Source organism: Sander lucioperca, chromosome 12, assembly GCF_008315115.2.
Source record: "Sander lucioperca isolate FBNREF2018 chromosome 12, SLUC_FBN_1.2, whole genome shotgun sequence".
Lineage (NCBI taxonomy): Eukaryota > Metazoa > Chordata > Actinopteri > Perciformes > Percidae > Sander > Sander lucioperca.
The window spans coordinates 38,357,061-38,380,682 of record NC_050184.1 but is presented as its reverse complement, the minus strand read 5'-3'; the positions used below and the strand labels follow the sequence as shown (position 1 = coordinate 38,380,682).

The 23,622-nt window shown below is 39.5% G+C and overlaps 3 protein-coding genes across 6 annotated transcripts; all 3 read left to right on the top strand.

Moving 5' to 3' along the window:
- The first annotated feature begins 1,454 nt into the window (after positions 1-1,454).
- naa10 (N-alpha-acetyltransferase 10, NatA catalytic subuni) lies at positions 1,455-5,016 on the top strand. Of its 3 annotated transcripts, none has more exons than XM_031284049.2 (8): positions 1,455-1,714; positions 1,847-1,945; positions 2,063-2,121; positions 2,252-2,297; positions 2,417-2,532; positions 2,666-2,710; positions 3,759-3,843; positions 4,470-5,016. In XM_031284049.2, the coding sequence occupies exons 1-8, from the start codon at positions 1,694-1,696 to the stop codon at positions 4,650-4,652; spliced, it is 654 nt and encodes a 217-aa protein (XP_031139909.1). In that variant the 5' UTR covers positions 1,455-1,693; the 3' UTR covers positions 4,653-5,016. The 3 variants fall into 3 exon arrangements, with proteins under 3 accessions (XP_031139909.1, XP_031139908.1, XP_031139910.1); XM_031284048.2 differs by having other exon boundaries at positions 4,461-5,016; XM_031284050.2 differs by having other exon boundaries at positions 4,447-5,016.
- Positions 5,017-6,939: 1,923 nt separating this feature from the next.
- LOC116039197 (rho GTPase-activating protein 4-like) lies at positions 6,940-15,763 on the top strand. 2 transcript variants are annotated; one of them, XM_031284035.2, is made up of 22 exons: positions 6,940-7,140; positions 8,709-8,798; positions 9,091-9,262; positions 9,399-9,561; positions 9,791-9,853; positions 9,939-10,067; positions 10,153-10,281; positions 10,474-10,695; positions 10,824-10,925; positions 11,521-11,694; positions 11,837-11,921; positions 12,148-12,172; positions 12,328-12,427; positions 12,565-12,625; positions 13,019-13,096; positions 13,219-13,347; positions 13,442-13,547; positions 14,018-14,245; positions 14,327-14,382; positions 14,480-14,711; positions 14,808-14,856; positions 15,488-15,763. In XM_031284035.2, the coding sequence occupies exons 2-22, from the start codon at positions 8,732-8,734 to the stop codon at positions 15,662-15,664; spliced, it is 2,547 nt and encodes an 848-aa protein (XP_031139895.1). In that variant the 5' UTR covers positions 6,940-7,140; positions 8,709-8,731; the 3' UTR covers positions 15,665-15,763. The 2 variants fall into 2 exon arrangements, with proteins under 2 accessions (XP_031139895.1, XP_035864477.1); XM_036008584.1 differs by lacking the exon at positions 6,940-7,140 and adding an exon at positions 8,328-8,352.
- Positions 15,764-18,126: 2,363 nt separating this feature from the next.
- On the top strand, positions 18,127-23,414 carry ssr4 (signal sequence receptor, delta). Its single transcript, XM_031284047.2, has 6 exons — positions 18,127-18,348; positions 18,585-18,703; positions 18,792-18,866; positions 19,226-19,315; positions 19,426-19,491; positions 22,790-23,414. The coding sequence occupies exons 1-6, from the start codon at positions 18,300-18,302 to the stop codon at positions 22,892-22,894; spliced, it is 504 nt and encodes a 167-aa protein (XP_031139907.1). The 5' UTR covers positions 18,127-18,299; the 3' UTR covers positions 22,895-23,414.
- Positions 23,415-23,622: the final 208 nt, after the last annotated feature.

The window sequence follows — 23,622 nt, the reverse complement described above, 5'->3', positions numbered from 1 at the left end:
ACGTAAACCTTTTTCAAAATTATTTCTAATGTTTATATTTTTGAGCAGTTTACTTGGCACAGACCTACAACAATGCTGACTCAGTTGTTTCTCAATTTAGCAGTTATAGAGCCAAAATATGTCATATAAAGGTAGCCTATCCTTCAATCAGTAAGTGAAAAAATAAGAACAAGAAAAACAACTAAATAATCTGAGGAGGAAAAAAAGGCAACAAAGATCTACAATACCAAGCTGTCACTCAAAATTCCTGTAGCATATGTTTTACTGATATACCATGATAATAATAAGGGATTGCCAAATTATATTGAATTGAGAGTGTTAATGATTTGCATTAATGACATTTCCAAGCCACATTTTTGGTGAGACAGAATTTTCTTCCAATATGGGATTTTTTTCTGTAATAAGGGAAATGAACAGAAATAAGGTTCACTGCTGGAAAAATATCCTGAATCAATTTTGTGTAGCTTTATTTTGGAAAGTGGAGTCTAGTCTATCATAAAGTGTATTATTATTATTATTATTATTATTATTATTATTACTACTACTACTACTACTACTAGGCTACATATGTATATGACATTTAGATGTAAATTGTTAAAATAAAATTTAGATATATGATATGAAAACCTTTATCAGCACTCCCAGGACAGTATTTGTAGTTTATAGTGCCAACCAACCATGGCCAGATTAACTTACTAGGGGACCCCCTGGGCAAAAACATAATATGGGCCCTTACTGACTTCATCACAGAGATTTTACAGCTCTAACCAGAGTTTTGAGACTTGGTCTTTTAGAATTTTGACCTGATAAAATCTCAGAACAATACAAAAAAATAGGACAGGGACAGACAGACCTTGCATGGCCACACACCTTGAATATCCAATTATTAGGGTCTGATTAAGCTGGAAAATAATATGAAGGATGATTATTGATCAAATGCCATGTCATAATGATCAGCATTTAGAGACCAGAAAGACTTATAAGAATATGAAAACTTGTGAATTGTCATGGACTTTCCCTCAAGGACTTGTGACAAGACTTGGGACTTCTTGTCTCGACTGACTTAAGACTTAACTTGGACTTACCCCAAAGACTTAAATACAACTTTTTCCTAAATCATAACAGATACCTGTTATATCAATGTAGCGATATGTTGCCTTGATAGGGCCTCCAGGGCAAAAATGTGCTTTTTTTGTCCCAATACCAACTCCCGACCTCTTTGCATTGTGTGTAGCCTGAATCCTCAAGTTCCCATCAAGTAGCCTACAAACTACAACCAGATTCAGATAGTAGCCTAGCTTCATGTTAGGCAGGTAATAACCCATTTCATTGATATTGTACTTTCAAAGTTGTCCAAACTAATTGGCAAACAATGGATCTGGGGTTTCGGGGGCCCTGGGGTTCTGTTGCCCCACAGCAGTAACAAATATAAAAGTCACTTGTGTTTTCGTGACTCATGCAAGTGTTACAACTTTTAATGTGAAGTCCCAGCGCATACTCTGACCGGAAATGTCTGGCGTTATTGTGGCATGGTCCTTCCTCCCCTTTCTTCCTTGCTAGCAACTCGACTTAGCTAGCTAGTTAGCGAGACAAGCTCTTTAAAACCTTGTAGTGTAATTATTATGAATTGATTGTTACGTGTATTATATTTTATTTCTGTCTCCACAGTCCAGATAACAAGCAAACTAACAAAATGAACATACGAAACGCAAGGGTAAGTGTGCTGAAATCCTCTCGACAGCCATGCTGTTTCTACTAACTGCTAGCATAGTTAGCTAGCTGTCCAAAATCGCCGATTAAGGGGTTATCATTGTGTCATGCACCTTATTCGGTTTCTTTCTTTCAGCCGGAGGACCTTATGAATATGCAACACTGTAACCTGCTGTGCCTTCCAGAAAATTACCAGATGAAATACTATTTTTATCACGGATTGTCCTGGCCTCAGGTGATTCACTGTACTTATCCTGTTTCTGCTAACACCACTGCTCCTAGCATCTACACCATTAACGTTATATGTGTATGTCTGGCACTCATCGTCTGTTGTTTTTTTAAATCGTTTTAGCTCTCGTACATTGCAGAGGACGAAAATGGCAAAATTGTAGGATATGTGCTGGCAAAGATGTGAGTATCTGACCATATATATATATATATATTTTTTTTTTTTTTTTTTTTTTATCTGACACTAGTTGCACAGAGGAGATGTGTGTATGCATATAATGTGTTCCAAAAAACGTTTGTGACCTTTTCATAGGGAGGAGGACCCAGATGATGTACCCCATGGACACATCACATCTCTGGTGAGTCTGAACGAGAGACACCTCATACATCTCATCCATTATTTATATCACGTCTTATAGTACTGAGATATTTGTCTGGCTTATCTGTGGCAACAAAACCACGTATCTGTGTCTTCCAGGCTGTGAAGCGTTCCCACAGGCGTCTTGGCCTGGCTCAGAAGCTGATGGACCAGGCCAGCCGGGCCATGATAGAAAACTTCAATGCTAAATACGTCTCGCTTCATGTTCGCAAGAGGTACTGTGAACGGTTTGCTGTGGACTAGATATATTGTTGTGTGGTTCCCTGTTTCCAAAATGTGCTCAGGCTTCGACTGTGTGTTAGTGCTCCTATTATCAAGGGACTTACCAATCTTTTCTCCCCACTGCAGCAACCGAGCAGCCCTACACCTGTACTCAAACACACTCAAATTCCAGTAAGTCTATTTCTGTGCCAATATTATTTGTGTTTTTAATTGTAATGTATGTACTCATGTAGTATTGGTTCACAGTTAGCGTGGCCATCGCCGGGTTTTTCAGAACCACTGAGGTTATGAGTAGAGCTGGACCAATAAATCTATCAGCTAATTGCAGATATATTGGTAATGGCATATTGTTATTATTAAACCTTTATTTTCCAGGTAAGTCCCATTGCTATTACAAAATATCTTTCCCTGGCCAAGATAGCAGCAATACATAGTTTCCAACAACATACAGGGACTACAGGTGGAAATTAGCAGCAAGTGCTACAACCTGGTAAAATGCATCTCTCCTGTCTAAGGTTAATGTATATTGTACATTGTCCCTGTTTTAAATAAATAAATGCGGAAAAAAATACATGCAAACATTAAAAACAAATAAGACATGGCACACACTACCAGTATCTAACCAGGGAAGCAATTACAAGCTCTAGCCTCTTAACCCCTCACTAAATGTTTAAATGCTCTAATTGGAATGAGCCCATTGAACTGTAAACTGTTCGCAACTGGTTCCAGGCTATTGGTGGTATAGTTGGTGTATAGTGCTTTTGATAGTGAATGCACACTCAGCCCATGAGCATATTTGATCAAGAATCTTTTATTGACACTTATATGAGCAAGGTGTTTGCTTAGCTCTCCATCATTTTCATAATTTTTTTTTATGTTTACGTGTTAATTTTTCGCTTGTCAGCAACTTAAACTCTGCAATACACTGTGTGCTTTTCCCCCTTATTTATATCTTTAAGGTCATTTAGAAACAATGTTGCCGTTGTAGACCATCTTCAGCTATTTATTTATTTGGCCTAAAACTTTGAATACATTCTGTCTTAAAAACACTGAAATTACAATTTATAAAAAACTTAACATGTAGATTGTAAAATCCTCCCCCCCCAATTCCCATTATAAAAATGCAATGAATATGACCTCTGCGTCCTTAATGCAGCTATGGCCCTCGGTTTTATTTTTTTCTGACTAACTAATGTAATATATTGTTGTTCCTCCACAGGATTAGTGAGGTAGAGCCTAAATACTATGCAGATGGGGAGGATGCCTACGCCATGAAGAGAGACCTGGCCCACATGGCTGATGAGGTGACTTGATTTTCTAAATTTATCCACCTTGGCAACACATCGGTACATCTAGTCTCGCATTGCCAGACCTTCCTCCACAGCGCTGCGGAGGAAGGTCTGGCTAGTCCACACAGTATTCCGGGATGGGAGAAAAACGTGCTCTGGTTTATCGGTATTTCTTAAAACCAATCGCAATCGTCTGGGGCGGCACTAGGTGCCGGACGCAATAGCGATGCCTCTGCAAAATAGCCTCGGGAAGGAACTTGTTTTGGTGGAACGTGCTCGTTCAAAAGGTGTTTTAGTCGTGCAACAGAAAACTCAGATCCAGATAGTCTAGCTAGCTGTCTGGATTTACCCTGCAGAGATCTGAGGAGCAGTTAACCATAGTCCTCATAAATCCACCGGAGTTCAGAATGCCATCACAAAGACAGCGGAAGGTGAGGGACATCAGGCCAAAAATGAGGGACATTCGGCGGATCTTCCGGCGGCATCGGAGCAATCCCCTAAATGAACCGTTGTCGATATAGACTTGCGCTACACTGACACGATTCTCACTCCAGTCACCTCAGGGGACGCGTAACACCACTGAACTCAGACGAGCAGATTGTAACCGTGAATGTGTTGTTTTTGTCTAATATGTCCCACAGCTGAGAAAGCCCGGAGTGCGTGTCTCGGGTCAGGAGGCTCCGTCTGGCCAGAGCCCGTCAGGGTCCGGTGACCAGGAGAGGGAGAACGAAAGAGACAGTGGAGGAGAGAGCAAAGAGCTGAGTGAAGTCAGCGAGGCAACGGAAAGCACAGACGTTAAAGATTCTTCTTCTGATTCACAATGACGCTGCAGTCCTAGACATTTTTAAATTCATCCCTCGCTTCCTTTTATCTCTTTTTGACAATATCTCCGGCTTTGCAAACTGTGACTTTCTGTGCGTCAAAGCCTTTCCCACATTACCATCTTTGTTTTTCATAAATCTTGCTTTTCACTGCAGTGATGAACAAAACGTCTTGGATAATGACGTAAATCTAAATGAAACTAAATTGAATAACTGGTCTCAATGTTTTTATTGGATTGCAGTTGTCATTACCAAAAGTGTTCTGTAAGATTTAGAGAATTTAAAACAACTTGTACTTTTCAAATTGTCTCAATCTGGTCTCTTAATTATTTAACAGAATTACTGCAAATAAATCTTTCAAATAATACTTTTCGTATCACACTTATTTCAGTAAGTGATCATAGAAGCAGCTCAGTTGTTTACTTCTGAGTGTAGTACATGCCATTATAACAGTCAATAATTAATGTCGGTTTATAATGTATATTTTTATAGTTACTACTTATAAGAAGTTCAATGAAATGTCTAAATATACTTAGTCAAAACAACACTTAATTATAAACTCATCAAGACTTTTTCCAATAATACCATCTACACAGCTAGTAAAGAGGTTCATGTTTATTTCACACTGTGTACAGCAGAAGTAGTATTTGTGACAGTTATATGAGGTACATATGATCCAAAGTAAAGGTTCCCTGTGTGTGTGTGTGTGTGTGTGTGTGTGTGTGAGAGAGTGATATTTGACTATTTCCAACTTCAGCAACTCCTGGTGGCGGCACACTGTTACCTCCCAACAGCTCTGAACCTTGGGCTCTGATGAATGGGCTAAAAGCAGCAGACTGCAGCAGTTTTCAGCCAGGTTGTTGCACTTATCTAAAAACAAAAACATGCCATCATGGTAATAATAATAATACAACATATAGGGGATTTAAGATCAGTCAAAGCATTTTACTCTAAAGTCAAGTTGAAAGACTATGCAATAATTGTCTGTTCTCTAAACTAAAACCCTCCCTTGTTTACAGCTCAGCTGAAAGATGCTGTGGAAATTATTTAATGTAAACTGTTGTTTCAAGGTTCTAAATTTGTGAAAGCTTTAAACTGAAAAGTTATGAAACTGTGGTTATTACATTAGGACTAGAAACTTTGGTCCCACTTTATTTTACAGTACACTAATAAGACGTAATAAGCCATTATTTGTATCAAATTAGACCACCTCATTCGCTCACACAGTTATATTAATTGTGGGTTTAATATGACAATATATGCAGTTTCTTATTACAGCATAATTTAGTTGTATGTCAAGTTTTGTTTTAATTTGATACAAAGTAAAGCTTATTACGTCCTAATAATGAACTAATTACAGCATAGTTTAGGTGTATGGTGTCTAATTAGGGTTTACCTGTTCATTTACTGTCTAGTTAAGGCCACATTATTTCTAGTTTGGTCTAATTTGATACAAAGTATGTCGTAGTACGTCATATTAATGTACTGTAAAATAAAGTGAGACCGAAACTTTCTTCAATCAAACTGGCCATCCTATGTAAGTTTAGTCATTGTTTAAAACTGATTACTCATCATCATACTACTGTCTGTTAGAGGAAGGAAACAGGAGTGAGAAGAAGGAGCCAACATGACAGATAACAGCAAACTGCACACTGACCCTTCAGAAAGTTTGGCTGTTTGTCACAAATTACATATAGCTCACATTCACACATTCATGCTGTTTCAAACTTTTTAGCAAGAGGTGAGAAGATAACAACACTGATGCTATTCAAAACTGTTTTCCACAGTGATCAGATAAATAAGTAATGGTTTAATAGTAGCAGCAGTTTCTCATGTGTTGCCCATGTTGCCACCAGTGCATGCATGTGTGAAAGTTATTGAGTCAAATACACTTTTAGCTGTTTGCTGTTTTACTCGACATGAGGTGTTTCCATGGTTACTAGCCATACATTACTCATCATAAAACTGGGGTCATACAGTATGTAAGCAAATTGTGGATTATAGTGGCCGCCAGTCCTATGCTAAGAATATACTCAGAGTATTCAGGAGGTTTCCTTTCCAACTGAACACTGTAGCAGCTGATTTCACTTCTCTGAATAACCAGTGCAGAGGGACTAATCAGTGAAGACAGCTGGTGTTTGATTGGACTGAAATCCTGCTGTGGAGTTCAAGAGGCAACATGAAAGAGAGACTCAAAAAGGTCTTTACTCCTCGTCACACTTGCACACTGATGCCTGAAACTGAATGTGTGAGTGAAATGAGTGTTGAGAAAGAGAGAGCTGTGTGTGTGTGAGAGAGAGTGTGTGAGAGAGTGAGCGAGAGAGCGAGAGAGCGAGAGAGAGAGAGAGAGAGATGAGTTCCACTCCACCCACATCCATCCGTGTCCAATGTGAGGGGGAGGTGAAACAGTTGAGAGCTTACTGTGCTATTAACTGGCATTATTTAGTTGCCTCAGTCTGGAGAAAAAACTAGTCAGGACTGCTCCCACCAGGTAGGACTTTTTTTTTTTAATATTCATTAATCTTACTGACCTGTCTCACCAAGACAAGACAGGTTGCCAGTTTAGGACTAATAAACATGTTTCTGTACTATGAAGTAAGTGCTGTTATGAAGGATCGCTAGATATAGCCCTCAGGACATCAACGTCTCGTGGCTCAGGCAGCATCTATGTGTTTGTACTTGTGAGAACCCAAAGTGAAACACCCAGAATTACTAGTATAGCAACTGAAGAACCAGTTGCGGTGAGCTTAAGACAATTTTTTTTTTTATAAAGTACTGCAGCAGATTGTGACGACAGGAGGTGGTGATTCACTGCTGATCACATAGAGAAAGAATGAAAAGGGCTAATGGAAAATTGTGACATAGGCTGGAAAAATGAGACACTCTCCTTTTTATACAAGGAGTTTTGGGACTTTCAGATTGATTTCAGCAGGACATTTGGTAAATGTCTCAGGTGGAAAGGAGTGGACACTAGTGCACATTTCAGCTGAAGATAATGCTGAGGAGTGATGTTTTGGCTTTTGAAAAAAGGGGAAGTTAAGGGGTAAAAAGAGAAGGTGTGTAAGGGTTATGATCGAGCAAGAAAAAACCCTAGTCTCCTTCCCCTTTCTGATGTGTGCTAAATGTTGTCCTAACAAATGATCTATTGCAGACAACAGCAACTAAGTTGTTCATTCTCAATTCATTGAAGGCCTGTCGGCTGATTATCATGTGTTGAAATGACTGTCATGCACTAGTTTCTGTCATACATGATAAAATGGCAACAAAAATATTTTTCAGATGAGCGACAACTGTCAGTTGTGATGTTTATCCTGTCTAAGGCCTAGTCTCAGTCAGATAAACTTGCCCAATTTCTTAGCCTAAACTGGAATATACTTTATGTAAAGATTATCAGTCAGCCAGTTAGGGTAACTAGAAATAGGCGGAAAGCATCTGGAAAATACAGGATATACTATGACTGCATCAATAACTTGAGTATTATTAGTAAAACCACCTGTAGTCTCGAGAACAAACATCCCCACAGAGCTGTATGCCTTGTGGTTCACCCTATTTTTAGGGCAGCTGAGATGTTTCAAGAGCTATTTTTGCACCTCATGCAATTCTGCAGCGTGACCAGTGCAGCAGGCAGCACACATGCCAACTGTTTTTTTAGTTTTGTAGTAGAGCATTGCAGCGGGTGACCAGTTTGAAGAGATGTGTTACAGTAAGATGAACATGCTCTTTTCACTCTTTCTGTGGCAGGAGGAAGTTAGCATGGTCTGTGGTAGGGAGGGGTAAGGGGATGTTTTGAGTGTGAAAGTTTAGAGAGGCATGCTTTGGTGCAGCAGTGGGTCATAGGCCCCTTTATTTTATTTTATTTTATTTTATTTTATTTTATTTTATTTTATTTATTTATTTTTTTAACCAGACTTTGTCCAGCAGAGAAGATCAGAATAGCTTGCATGCACATTAAGTACACTATGATTCTGCAAGAGAAGTAAAAAAAAAAAAAAAGGAACAGAGCAGCTGGTATTTCATAATACATCGTGAGATAATAAAATATTCACTTCCTTTATCCAGAATTCCACCCAGTAGGAGCAACAATGACTTCCCATGTAAAACTCCGGAAGGAGAGGGTTGGTATGGTGGACTACGACACACAAATCAAAGGTAAAAAAAAAACAATGTATCAGCACCATTCTAACATCTCTCTCTCTCTCTTTCTCTCTCTCTCTCTCTCTCTCTCTCTCTCTCTCTCTCTCTCTCTCTCTCTCTCTCTCTCTCTCTCTCTCTCTCTCTCTCTCTCTATTTTCAACAACGTGCTCTTTCTGTGAAGAAAAAAAGAAGTAAAATCCGTTTTTCACCCACAGGGTTTCAGAATGAGTCCTATTGTCTTGTATGTGTTGTTCTTTGCCTTGTCTGTTATTCATTCTTTCTTGCCCCTTCTTTCTTTCCCTTTCAGAGGTCCGTTGCCAGCTTGTAGACCAATTGAAGGTGTTAGACTTGCAACTTGAGCAGAAGAGCCAGCAGCTGCAGGATCTGACGGACTACCTGCGGCGGCGGGGTGAAATTGAAAGCGAGTATGCCCGCTCCCTGGAAAAACTCGCTGAAAGGTTCACTTCCAGGATCAAGAGGTAAAGGCAATCCTTATCACATAATGAACTGATTTAACTAGCAGTTCATTTGAGAACGCTGTTGCAAAGAATTCCTGGTTGTGTCTTACAAATTGTTTACCCCTGTGTCTTCCTTTCCATCTTTACACATGCTCAGGAAGGAGCCGAGTAGTAATTCGGTGACCCAGGTCTGGCTGGCTCTGCTATCCCAGACCCGCCAAGAAAGTAGGGACCACAATGGACTGAGTGAGTGCAGCAGCACCTTCCTCATCCAGCCCCTCACACACTGCCTGGAGTACACACAGCGCCTTGCCAAGAAGGTACTGATATGAGCACTGGCACCCACCAAACACAAACAGTATTTCATTAGGCATTTTGGACAAGTCTGTACAGGGCAATTTACCTGACTGCTTTGCTACCACTTTCCTTTTCTAACTCTGACCCCTGTATTTCTCTTGAACACTTGACATTAAAAAACATTCAGTGGCTCATTGTGTTCCATCCATTGTTGTGCCATTTCACTTTGTGGTATTTTGTTATTGCACCCAGAGTAAAGACATCTGCACTCAGCTACAAGATGGACTACTCAAGGTTACCACAGAGCTACAGACTGTAAGCGAGAAAATCGACCACCCAAAACATTTTCCGTTTCCTAAACAAACAAAAGGAATGCATTGGGGTTTGTGTCTGTGTACAGGCATGGCGGACATACTACCAGTACCACTCAGACTATGTGTGTGCAGAGGGCAAGCTAAAGGAGGCAGAGAAACAAGAGGAAAAGCAGAAGCAGAGTAATGCTAAGAAGCTGGAGAAGTTGATAGAAAAAGTAAATACCCTTTATGTAGTATCATGTGCATACACATCGATATGTCTTATTTCCCCACTTGTTGATAATTGTTTATGTGCTATAGAGACAAGGTAAGGTCAAGGAGATCTACCTGAAGTGCAGCAAGGCCCGAAACGAGTACCTCCTAAACTTGGCTGCAGCCAATGCCTCCATGAATAAGTACTACCTCCAAGACATCTCTACTCTCATAGATGTAAGTGTATCATCGGTGTTTTTTTTTAAATGTTGGCCTTTACTACCATGCCCATCATCAAACATTAAAAACATTGTAACATGGTGTGATATTATACCAGATATCATTTAAAATGTTTAAGGATGTAATCTTCATCTCAAAGCACCCAAATTATATACTTGATATTGAGTGAAATTTGATTGTCTCCTTTAGTGTGCAGATGTAGGGTATCACCTCTCTTTGGGCCGGGTGCTACAAACTTACCTGTCCAGTCGGTGGCGGGCCCAGCAGAATCTAAGCACAGGGCTGCAGCAGCTCCAAGGCACCGTGTCGGGACTGGACCAGAGCCAGGACAGAGACACCCTCCTGCAGGACCACTATAACACCTTCTGTATGCCCCTTCGCTTCCCTTATCAGCCCCATGATGAAGACCAGGTCTGTCTGTGTCTTTGTTTGTCTTTTGTGTATTATTATTCAGCTGTTTGGCATCAACTCTGTGTGTGTGTGTGTGTGTGTGTGTGTGTGTGTGTGTGTGTGTGTGTGTGTGTGTGTGTGTGTGTCAGGTTTCCGAGGTCAGTGCAGAGGGTGAGATGAGATGCGAGCTGGAGACCAGATTCAAACAGATACAAACCAGACTGAAAGCAGTCACCCAGGAAACAGAGGAGGTAGAGTACATTACACAACCACCACAACACATCCACCAGTGTTATCAACTCAGCCAAGTCCAGGGCAGAGTTCTTCCCCGGCTGTGAATTTATTTTATTTTTTCCTTGCTTTCTTAACCTTTATTTTATTGAAGTAGATGGAAAGTGTGAAAAGTAAAGATGTGAAGTCAATCTGTTAAACATATGAGGAAAGAACAACCAAAACTATCCACCTTAATTTGTGTCTTTTAAAAGGTTCTATAGAAATGAATCAAAATATGGCCAGCATGCTTTCAGGTCAGCAAATGGCCAGAATGTGCCCAATTTTTCAAGTCTGAGTCAGTCACTAAACCTCTAGTCTGGCTCATTAGATGTACATTGCTAAGATAAAGCCTGATATGCGCTGGACCATGTCAAGATTGACCCATCATATTTGATTTTTGTATGTATTATTCATATGCTCAAATTGACATTTTAGCCTCTCCGGCAGGCACTTGAATGCAACATAACTGCAATCACAGTCGGTTCCCCTCAGACCCTCATATTTTGCAGTACAGAGTGCAGTATTGCTAAAGCATAATATTCAGTTGTTATTTCTCTTGCCGCTGTTACACAGGCTAGAAAGAGCATGTCGGCAGCCCAGTCTTCCCTGCTGGAGAGTGTCGGTGATGATGATCTGGAGCCCAGCAGTGGTTTGTCTCAGGAGGGCAGCAGTGAAAACCTGACAGTGAAGCCCAGTGTGGCCCGTCGCAGGGCCAACATGCAGGAAATAGAAAACCTCTATTTCACTGTGAGTACGTTTTTGAAGTAATAAACCAGAATAGCACAGTGTTTAGGGAGGTTTTAATGATCTGCAGCTGGTGGATATGCAGACGTGTTGAGAACCACATTGAATGATAATGACTTTTAATTACATCTGATTTGTTTTACAGAGAGTAAAAGAGCACCTTGTAGCCAGCTCCCTGGTATCTAAACTGCAAGTCAAACATGACCAGCTGAAAGTGGCTGTGGAAAAAGGTATCACTTCTGCATTTCACACAGAACAACGCCAAAAGACAAACTGCTGACCCAAGTGTCAGTTGGAATATAGTTGGTGCACTATGGGGGTATTCGTTTTCACTAAATTGCTGTTACTTTATTAACCTGCATGCAAAGTATAACATTTTCATTTATTCTGATGTATTCGTCATTTCTTCTTACTGGTTTATTTATTTTTTTCTTCTTGTGCCTTTTCCCCTCCTAGCAGAAGCATCAAATGGACAGCCTGGGTACAGTTATAAATGTTTTAAGAGCCCTTTTAGAGTGATTGTGTTCTTGGTTTAATTGTGAACAATGTTGTATACTTTAGACACTTTGTACATATTATACAATTGTAATAAAATAAAGCTTCCTGTGTCTCACATTATGTTATCTGTCTCTGCAGACACAATGGAAAGTCGATGCGTGTCAGGAAGAATCACTCAAGTGCCAATTTGATGCACAACCACAAACTTTTCAGTGGAGACATGCTGTCTTTCATACAGGTAACTACTATCATGATTACACTATCTCACCATTTCTTGATACATTTAAACTGTTTTTCCTTTTCAAGCACATTTGTTATCAGTGATGTATTAGACTTGAAGTTTATGAAATTCATCACTACATTTTTTTCATTCAGGCATCAGGACAACAGATTCCAATTGTTGTGGAAAGTTGCATTTGCTTTATCAACCTCAATGGTGAGTATTCAAGACTGAAGTAACGGTAAAACAGCAGCTCTAATGCAAAAATATATTTAAGACAAAAAATATATAGTAAGACTGTAGAATTTGGAAATTCCCAGCTTTAGCACCCACAGTGATCATATCAGAAAGCCACTGAGTAGCAGACTGCAATGTCATCCCCTCCCGCCACAGATCTGACTGGTTAACACTGATATGAATGGGCTGAAACCACCACACAGACTGTACTTTTTTTACCGTGATTGTTACATTTTTCTACAAACAAAAACTTAATTTTAAAGATGCTTTAATGGCATAAACATTTACACATAATGACTTTAAATATATTTTTGCAATGGATCTAAAAGCTACTTTAGAGCACTGAATTGTGATAATCTGGCTGTCCATCAGGTCTCCACCATGAAGGGATATTTAGAGTGCCGGGCTCTCAGATGGAGGTCAACAACCTGAGGGATGCATTTGAGCGAGGTAGGCCTGTGTGTTTGTGTGCGTGTGTTAGCATGACCCGTATGTCTCCTTTTTATGGAGTAGCTCCTCTCACTGTGGAGCAATAATAATGTGGGGCAGTGTGCTGTGGGCTTCTCCTGCAGGAGAGGACCCCCTGGCTGAGCGGAGCTATAACCTGGACTCTGTTGCTGGAGTGCTGAAGCTCTACTTCAGATGTCTGGAGAAACCTCTCTTCCCCATTGACAGCACCAGCCAACTCTTGGAGTATGCCCGTGAGTGTATGGGTGCATGTGTTGAAATGTCAAATGAGTGTGGCTGACTGCATACGGAAGGAGCTTATCTTTCTTTCATCACCTTTTTTGTCAGAAATAAAGAACGAGGCAGAGAGAGCAGCTCAGTTCAAAATGGTCATATCTTCCTACCCTGAGCCCGCCATCATCGTCATGAGATACCTCTTTGCATTCCTTCACCAGTGAGTATTGCAAAAAAACAAAAGCAAACCAAACTAAATGAAGACTGATTGAAAATAGTTCCAATCAATGTGGTACCAAAACATTTTAAGGGAAAGTTTATGTAGGAGATGGATTGAGGTAGGTTCTGATATTATGTTTGTAACTGGATAAATGTAAGAGGACGGCTAAATCATCTGCATCAGGAAATAGTAGCTAGTTTAGCTTCCACTATGTGCCTCTCAACTTTAAAATTTCAACCTTCGGGTGCTCAGATAGCTCAGTTGGTAGAGCGGGCGCCCATATATAGAGATTTACTCCTCAACGCAGCAGGCCCGGGTTCGACTCCGACCTGTGCCCCTTTGCTGCATGTCATTCTCACCTCTCTCTCCCCTTTCATGGCTTCAGCTGTCCTGTCAATTAAAGACCTAAAATGCCCAAAAAATAATCTTTAAAAAAATAATAATTTTGTGTCTCTGCTCCCTGCCTCTAGTGTGTCTCAGTACAGCGATGAGAACATGATGCAGCCTTACAACTTGGCTGTGTGTTTTGGCCCCAGCCTGGTAAGAGGGGCTCACGATGATGATGTTGTCACCCTGCAGCCTCAGATCAACGCCCTGGTGAACAGCATCATCCTCCAGCACGAAAGCATCTTCCCCAGCCAGAGCGAAGTACAAGGGCCGGTGTATGAGAAATGCATGACGCTGGAACAGGATGACGGGTAAGAGAAAAGACGTTCATACCCATATCATGGATACTATGTACGGTAGAATGTTTGTCTGAGGGTATTTCTTCTTCGCAGTGAGCCTATCATTGACGAAGGAGATGTAGAAGCAGAGTACACCCACAGCAAAGATGGTATGTGTTATGTGCCTATCTTAGTTTATCACTTTTCTAAAGCTGTGGTGGTGTCTTTGACACATTCATTTATTCAATTCAATGTGGTATTCTGCAGAGATGGAAACAGGATCCTCAGCTGACAACCGCACCAAATCGTCTGCAGCACCAACACACAGAAAAGCAGAACGTCCTAGAGCCAACAGCAGCGGCTCAATTGACCAAAGTAGGTTGATGGCTGGACAATTTGGGGGCAGCATCGCTTCAAGTGGAAAGTTAATGCTCCAGATTCCCCTTGGGCCACAGTGCAGGCCACAGCGGGGCCACTCTCCTGGCTATGTGCGCAGAGAGTGAGTATCACTGGATGCTGCAGCGTTAGAACTGAATTTTATGTTTGAGTGAGAAATTAATATTTAATGTTTTCCAATTTCTTTTTCTGCATACAGATTGCAGGAACACTCATCTTCTGAGGATATTGTCGTTAAACTAGACAAGGTATGTCTTGTTTCTCAATTTAAATGACTGAACCCACTATGTGACAAGGCACCCTTTTATTAAGGGTTTGTAAGTTATGAATAACGGCTTTAATAAGAGTTCATAAATAATTTACCACTGCTTTATATTAATAAAGATGATGATTGATGATTTGTCTTAGTAAGTCATCTGCAACTAATAAGTGTTAAGTCTTGAAGGGTTTTTACAACAATCAGTCAACAATCAAGTCTGCAGTTGTAAATGTCATTTTACAAGTTCCTTATAAATGGATTTTTTGCCAGATGTTCTGCAGCACTTTTCCAGAGGGTAAGTGGTTGAACCATCCTTTGGACAGGTTTTCCTGATGAACTAAAAAGACAAATCACCAGCCAAATTTTTTTTTTCACAACCTAGCAAATCAAAAGTAGTTTATTAAAGCATTAGTAAATCATTTTTTTAATTTAGTGATTGCTTATAATTTACAAACCCTTTTTTTTATAAAAATGTCTTTCTGAAGCAGTATCAAATTACTTATAATTTAATGACAATACGTTATGACTTGACTGTAGAAACTCATGTACTCAGAAGGGAAAGCAAAGAACAGAGTTTTGTCTTTTTCCTCTCTACTCACCATTGTTTATTCATCTCACAGGAGGTCTGTCGCCAGATGGACTCGGTCTTCATGGAACTTCTCTCGCGGCAAGCACTGCAGGATCCCTCCTCCACTGCCTCCTCTCCCTCTGCCCAAGCTCCCCAAAAGAAAGGGAAGCGGGACGGACGCAGGGGGAGAGGAGCAGGGCTCTTTAGAGCAGCAGCTCCACTGGACTGAGAGGCACCTGTAGATTACATGAAAAGAGAGATACACATATTAAAATGGAGGTGGAGGGTAATGCCATCTGACACTAGCTTTCAGCACATCCTATTTCTAGAAAACCGCGATCACTGACCCATAATCACTTCTCTGAGGTCAATGTGATTGGTTTGGGCTTCTTTCCATAGGATGGCTCCCCACTCCTTTTTTATTCATGTTTTGTACAGCAGAACCCTGCTGTGACTGCAGACCTGCAGTACAATTTGGAAACTGTGGATTACTTGAAATGCACAGATGTGTTTGTGTGCAGCTAAATGTGGTTATGCAACTTATATCTACATCTGTGTAGGTGTTGATATTCAACCGTTTCCTTTTCAAGGCAAATTTGCTCACTGATTTCTTTCTTTTTTTTTTTTTTTTTTTTTTTTTTTAAGTCAGCAAATGCACATGTATGTATATAAAAGTACACATATATTGTTCATCAAATGTTTACCAAAATTAGGTAGTCACATAGTTGATAAAACTGTGAATACTGTAGCTGTAAGGAATTTGTATACATTTAATTATTTGTAACTTCTTTCACACTTTATAATTTTGTCTGTATATCTGGGAAGCCAAATAAGTATTTTTTTTCTATTCTGACTTTTTTTTTTTGGTCATAAATATGAGTACTGGGAAATGTGAGATGTATAATTTTAATAGGTATTGGTTATTATAAGGTTTTAAAAGTTGAAATAGAATAATTTACTAATAAAAATATTTCTTGATTATGAGTTCTGTTTTTATGAATAATGAAAAAAATGAGCTTGGGGGCTTTTTAGAAATGGCTTTATTATGGTAACCGGTTAAAAACATTACTCAAACCATAGATCATAACAACAGAAAGCAAATAGGACTATGAACAACAGACAATTTGACTTACATAGCAGGAAAAACACAAGTGTATCTATGACATCTAATTAATGACAGCTCTATTTAATTTAAGTGTATCAGTAACCCTTCAAAATGACTCCAAATGCACAATACCAGGGCCTTACTTGGAACTGAAGCATCTAACTCAAATGCAGCCATTATTATATTATTGAAAGCACATGTGCTTCTGCTACTATGATGACACAGTGTCCCCTGTGAAAGAGGTTGATCATCTTGGTTGACAGTTTTGACAGCTTTCTGTTTTCTTATGGACATATTTTCTATTTTGATTAGAGAAAGTGACTCATCAAAGTGACAATCACTCCACATTTACATATAGGGAAACCTTCCAGAATAAATAAATTAAGTTGTACAAATATTTGTGATAGCAAAATTATTGGAGAGATAATTAAATAAACCCACATGTTTGAATGCTTTTGTACTGCTTGAGAGATACCAACTGGTTGGATATATTATAGGTATAATTTTAACTATGGCTTTGTTAAAGTCACATTTGTATGTGTGGGATTTTCTTGTAGTATGTTGGTAGTATCATATAGCACCAATTAGACTTTTAAATAATAACTGGATAAATGTAAGAGGAAGGCTTACAATGTACCTGTTTGGAACGGGCCGATTGCTTGTCCTCCTCACAAAATATCACAATTAAAATATGATGCATTATTATTCATTAAACTATCCAGCATTATATTAGAGTTGAAAGCTTCACCTTGAAAAGACATTAAGTAAATGTAAGTAGATTGTGCTGATATAATGCTAATGTCTTTTCACTTGAAGTAAACATTTGAATGCAGGACTTGTACTGTGTGGTATTAATAGTTTGAAAAACATTTTGACTGCCAGTACCAACATTCCCAGTTAGAGAAAGGGGGAAAAGTACAGTAGGCTATATTATTATGTAGATGTATTATTACTGACGCGTAAAATCATAATAAGCATTTTAAGCAAATCAAAGGAAGCATCACAAGGAAACAGTGCTGCTTTTGTCTGCACCTCCAAAAACAACAGTGATGTTTGCCACCAGCAGGTTGTGCTGCTACCACATCAGGTGATACTTACTTTCATTCCCTGGTTTTTATACCCAGATAAAACATGATCCCAGTGCTGTTAACCCCCCCCCCTCCTTTTTTTTTTCCTTGGTCTCGTTTTGTTATGTTTGTGTGGTGGTGTATGTAGCCTAGGCCTATGCCTATATGCATATTTAAAAACATTTATAATAATAATAATAATATGCATTTGATGGTGTATGTATAGGCCTATATGTATGATAAAAAAATAATAATAATGAGCATTTTACACCACTCTACCTAAAAATTGCCCTTAAGTACAGTAGTCTTCTTGGTTATTCCACCACTGGTTAAATATCAGGCCAAAACAATGTGCCACACATCATTTACATAATATATCAAAAGAAAATATATTTAGGTAAATCAGGTGTGTTACAACTAATATATATTTTTAAATAAAAATAATTGAAATACAAAGGACATGTATATTATGATAAATCAAATTGCTTTGACTCGGATGACGTGTCGACAGAGTAATTTTCCTAGAATGCTTTGCGGCGCAACAGTCCACGTCACTGCAGCGCAGCCGCAGAGGTGTAGCAGCAGTAAGCTGAGGTGGACTTCCTTTCAGTTAGCTAGCTAGTGTGAAAGGACCAGTGCAGTTTAGTAGCTAGACCTCAGAAACAACACGAGACAACCCCTCGGATACCAAAATGATTCGGATAGCTGCTTTCCTCGCTCTGCTGGTGGTCGCCTGCTCGGGTAAGTCAGCGTGGGACTGGTGGGAGAGATATACCGGGGTTAGGTTAATTAGCCTGTAATGCTAACCAACCTTAGCTAATAGCTAGTTCATCAAATCACTAACATTTGTCTTCTAATTTAACGTTAGGTGGAATATGAGTCTATGAGAAATGTTAACTCTTAATACTGTGCTGATGATTCACTGGTGTCTGGGATGTTTAGCTAGCTAACCTCAACTCTGCTCTCTGTGGTGACAGGAGAGACCTGCACAGACCCAGCAATCACCCCGTCGGCCTACACCACCTCTGACGCCGTCATCTCCTCCGAGTCCGTCTTCATCGTTGAACTCAGCCTGGCCTGTGCCAACGGAGCACAGGTAACAGTCCACCTCCTAGCACTTCAGACAGACAGTATTGATGTTACCGAGCGATTGACTCACTGATGCTCATTTCTGTTCTCTCCAGAGTGTGACTCTGTATGCTGATGTCAATGGAAGACAGTTCCCTGTGACTAGAGGCCAGGATGTTGGCAAGTACCAGGTATGGTAATGGCCTCATGTTCATATGTACTGATTAAGGCATTTGCTGTCACTATATCTGATTTGGTAGTGTTTTATGGTAAATACTAGATCACACATGATAATGACATTGATCATATAGCCACAATGAGTAGAGCATTTAGTGCTGGCTTATTGCGAATCACAGTTCTCCTGTTCTTATTCTGGACCACCCTGAACCCCCTACCCTTTAATACAAAACACATTTAACGTGCAGAGCGTGTCCTTCCTATTTGATTATCTGATAGTCTCAAGGGTCATTGTCACTCTTCAGATGAACAATCTCTTAAAACCTAGAGCTTATTGAATAATCATTTGCCAACATGTGATTTATTCCCTCAGGTGTCCTGGAGTCTTCCTCACAAACAGGCCAGCTCTGGAACATATCAGGTCAAATTCTTTGATGAGGAGTCCTACAGTGCCCTGCGTAAGGTTAGTGTTTGATGCATCGTTTTAATAAGTTCCACTGTATTTGCAATGTTCTGTCTTTTAAAAGACACTTGTTTATTTTGAATTATATGGGTCCATCTTCTTTGTTCCAGGCCCAGAGAAACAATGAAGATGTAAATGCCATTCAGCCTCTCTTCTCTGTCAACATTGACCACAGGGTGAGTCTTTTACAGCCAACAACTTTACTTTTTTTGGTCCAGTCTAATGGCTCTCATCAGTAGTCTGGTAGAATTAGAGAATTAATAGATTCTAATACCCAGGTGAGATCTGAAATAAGGCTTCATTCAACAAAGTCTTTTAAGTATTTATTCTTTGCGCAAAGAAGGTTCAGTTCATCATGAGAGTCTGAGAGAATGAACAGAGTCTTGGAGAATCACTTTCTTATGAACCCTCTAACAAGCTGACAGAAAGAGGGAGGGGTTAAAATGAACAGCCCTTCTGACTATCAGTCCATCTGACCTCTGACCTCCAAATCTGGGACTGAAATGGGAGGTAGAGAAAAGCCTAGAGTCTCTGCACTTCAGATAAACAGAAGAATAAAGTTAGGCTATAAAGTTAGGTCCATACATCAAATACGGGTAAAAAGTTCACACAGCTAAAAGCTAAAAAACAAGTCAATAGTAAGATATTTTAAAAGACAAATATGTGATTTTCCATTACAGTAGGCAGCTCTAAAACCCCACTATACGCTACCTACCCAGTACCAAACAGACAAAGTTAGTCACTAGCTGATTAACATAGTGGTGCATTTAGCAGATATAATTGAGACCAAAAACAAAACTAAAAGTCTCAATATGTCAGTGCTGTGTTTACAGCTTTTTTTCTGCTGCCTCCAATAGGCCAAAATTAGTTATTGCAGGTTTTAATTAGTGTATTATTCCTCAAAGAGACTTAAAAGTCTAGTGTATAGACGGGTGTATAGACCTTTAACTATCTACGGTCCGGACTCGAGTACTACAGCCCTGACAGGTAGATATCACTTAGCTGAACAACTGAACAAGCTGCAACTTTTCTGATTGATACAATGGGAGCCTCATGCATATGACCCCAATCTGCCCTTCTTATGGCTTGAAGCCATAACCTCCGCTGGTTTTTGCCAAAACCATGCTTCCCCCTAGGTATGTTAAACATCAGGCACCCATCACTGGCTCTGTTTGTACAATTTACCACGCAACAACTCCTTGACATTTTGACTTAAGCTATGCTGCTACTACTACTAGCTACACAAAACACGTCTTCTTTCTGCCCCCGGGTTGCGTGCGCAAGCAGTGATGACGTTGCCGAGAAATCCATGTATAGGGTTTTGGGGCAATCTCTTGGCAGAAATGGAATATAATATTAATAACTATGTTTTCATTAGTGTATAATCACCTGAACTTGTGTTTGTTACCTTTAGAATGAGCCGTTTATATCTACATACTAAGCGGGTCCTCTTCCACGGAGTCTGCCATGTTGCACCGCCATGTTTCTACAGTAGCCGGCGTCTCGATTTGTTGTCTGTCGTCATTTTGACTCCCAGAATACAGTGGAGTAAGTGTGTCGACCAATCAGAGGCTGTCTTGATGATAGTGATATTGATATTTTTATTTACGTGTCATGCCACTAAGTGGTCCATCCCACACAGAATTACATGACACCAATACAACAGTAATTAATTCCACAGCTTCCAGTCCAATGTCCACACACACACATTCTCCACTTTGCACAAAACAAAGAACAAATAAAACATACCACAGCAGCCACAACACAACAGTGCAACCTATAAATTGTCCAACTAGAGCCAAACACCTCATACACAAAACAAAACCACAGACACAAAAAATAAATAAAAATAAAAATAGTAAGGAATGTCACGTCCAGACAGAAAATCATCGATACAAAGCAGTCTTCCTTTTAGCCCGTGCTTGTTCTAAAAAGTCTGCAAATAAAACCGTTTTATGTTCGAACAACCAAACTACCAGATCTATATCTATATCCTGCCTCATCTCTTTTACTTCAACTTTGTTAAATAATTGCAATCTTAAATCATAATAATATGGACAATACAAAGCAAAATGAACTTAATTTTCAATTTCATTGAGATCACACAAATAACCTCACTGGTGCCCGACCAACGTCCTGTTTCAATATGGAGAGGGAGTATACCAGACTATAGATCTCCAAATGCACTAGCAATGATGGTCTATGCTGATGTAACCCAGCACCTTTGCTGATGTAAATCCTCCTTTCCTGTCAGATCTATAGCCTAATATTATATACGGTAGCACCTGAAATGTGTTACTTCGCTGCTACATATACTAAGCGTGGAACGAACAAGCCAAAATAATGATATAACAGCGTAAATGTAATAAATAATGTGTATATTCTTGCGAAATCCAATAGTATTGTAAGGCGTGCACTCAGGATGCATTGAGCATGGATAAACCGTTTTTTTTTTTTTTTTTGTGCGTGCGTGCGTGCGAGCTGCAGGTCATTCAGGCAGCCCTGGATGTGTAAATGAGTGTAATTTGGCCTCCTGATTTCTCATAGCAGACAGGAAATACATTTGAGATGACATAACTAACTTTTTGGATAAAAGCCTATGGACTTTTCTGGTAAAAAAAAAAAATCTAAATAGTTTTTATTTGTGTTAGTTACAGTGTTTATTTTTGTTTCACCTAATTGCAAAGGCTTGGGTGAACAAATTTCAAAACTTGTCTTGTTTATTATTGTTCTGCGTGGTTTCAATTAGGCATGGGCCAGTATGAGATTCTGACGGTATGATAATCTTCAGCAAAAAAATTTTTTATTTTGAGTCACACTGCACACTGGCAGAGAGAGGGTTTTCTAAACTGCACTTTCTGTCCTTGAAGACTCATAAAAACAGCTCTTACCACAGGAACGGTATGACGGAAAATGTTAGTGGTTTTAAAACCGTGACTTTTTAAAACCACGGTATACCTTGAAACCGGTAACCGGTCCATGCCTAGTTTCAATACATTTCTGTTAGATTTAATTTTTGTTTAGTTTTTTCTTTGGTCTTTACAGTAACATAACAATTTATACATTCATGTGACATCCGTGCAACATACATATACTGATAGCCCAGGCTGTCCTGAACTTTTTTTTGATAACTTGATTGTGCATTACAGGGTTGAGGTTATACAAGCATTATTACACAAGGAAACCAGGCGACCCAAATATTGGTAAACATGGCTTAGTCGTAATTAATTATATTATTCAAAAAAAGGTAGGATGGCTCCATTAAGAATAACGTCATAGTTGACTCTGATTAGTCATTGTGTACTTTGTTATATGAGGCCCAATCTGAGCAATCAGCCATGTTACTTTCAGCATTTCTAGAACCAGGGAAAACTGGAATGTATAATTGGTCATTGTTTGTTTACTTCTCTTCCTGTAAACCTGTGGTGAGTTTTTTTTTTTTCCTTTCTGTTTTTTATTTAAATCTCTCTACAGGGTGCTTGGAACGGCCCATGGGTGTCTACTGAGGTGGTGGCTGCCCTCATGGGTATCCTGGTCTACTACATGGCCTTCAGTGCTAAGGGCACCATCCAAGCATAAACGATTCACAATCACTGGATCTTTAAAGACTGTATTCTGGTGGATCTCGACAAACAATCCATCATCCAGTGTTGTGGCAAGCCAAGAGGATTTTGCCACTTGATCTACTTTGGGATGAGGAGCAAGAGCAGCAGTCTTTGTATTTGTTTTCATCAGTCTTATCAATTTTTCAGATGAATTTTGTCACAAGTTTGTTTTGTCAATAAGGATGGAATTTTGTAATTTTTTGATAAAACCAAACAATAAACCTGAACCACATAAATTAACAAAACAAATATAGGTCATGTATTCAGTCCTGCTTAAAAGATGTTGCTACATCCAGATTAGATTGTTCTTTGTCCTTCTGTGTGAATGCACTGGCCAGATAGGGACTTGTACAGATGTGCCGAACATCAACAGAGAGTGGTCAAGACCTCAGTGCATATAGTATGTCAACAGTGTGACCTGCACTGGCTGGCCTGAACAGGTCTAGTGTATGTCTCTTCCAGTAAATGTAATAAATGGCTTGTTTTTCTTCCAGTGTAATGTGTTGCATCATGTGACAGTCCAGTGACAGACTGCCTCTTCTATATATTCCTTTTTCTCAAAGACAGACTGGGAGATTCATAGTCTCTTGTTCCATAGCACATAACATATGTCAACTCTGAAGTTTTTGTTGTTGTGGTAAATTGGTGGAGTCTGGATAAGTCAACAATCCCTGACCTCCTCTAGATCTAACTAGACTTAAC

Coding starts and splice junctions, on each gene's coding strand:
- LOC116039197 (XM_036008584.1), top strand. Junction 10,282..10,473: donor ACATCTCTACTCTCATAGAT/GTAAGTGTATCA, acceptor TGTCTCCTTTAG/TGTGCAGATGTAGGGTATCA. Junction 14,857..15,487: donor TTGTCGTTAAACTAGACAAG/GTATGTCTTGTT, acceptor TTCATCTCACAG/GAGGTCTGTCGCCAGATGGA.
- naa10 (XM_031284048.2), top strand. CDS start 1,694: ATGAACATACGAAACGCAAGG. Junction 2,711..3,758: donor TCAAACACACTCAAATTCCA/GTAAGTCTATTT, acceptor GTTCCTCCACAG/GATTAGTGAGGTAGAGCCTA. Junction 3,844..4,460: donor TGGCCCACATGGCTGATGAG/GTGACTTGATTT, acceptor TTTGTCTAATAT/GTCCCACAGCTGAGAAAGCC.
- ssr4 (XM_031284047.2), top strand. CDS start 18,300: ATGATTCGGATAGCTGCTTTCCTCGCTCTGCTGGTGGTCGCCTGCTCG. Junction 18,704..18,791: donor CCTGTGCCAACGGAGCACAG/GTAACAGTCCAC, acceptor TGTTCTCTCCAG/AGTGTGACTCTGTATGCTGA. Junction 19,316..19,425: donor CCTACAGTGCCCTGCGTAAG/GTTAGTGTTTGA, acceptor TCTTTGTTCCAG/GCCCAGAGAAACAATGAAGA.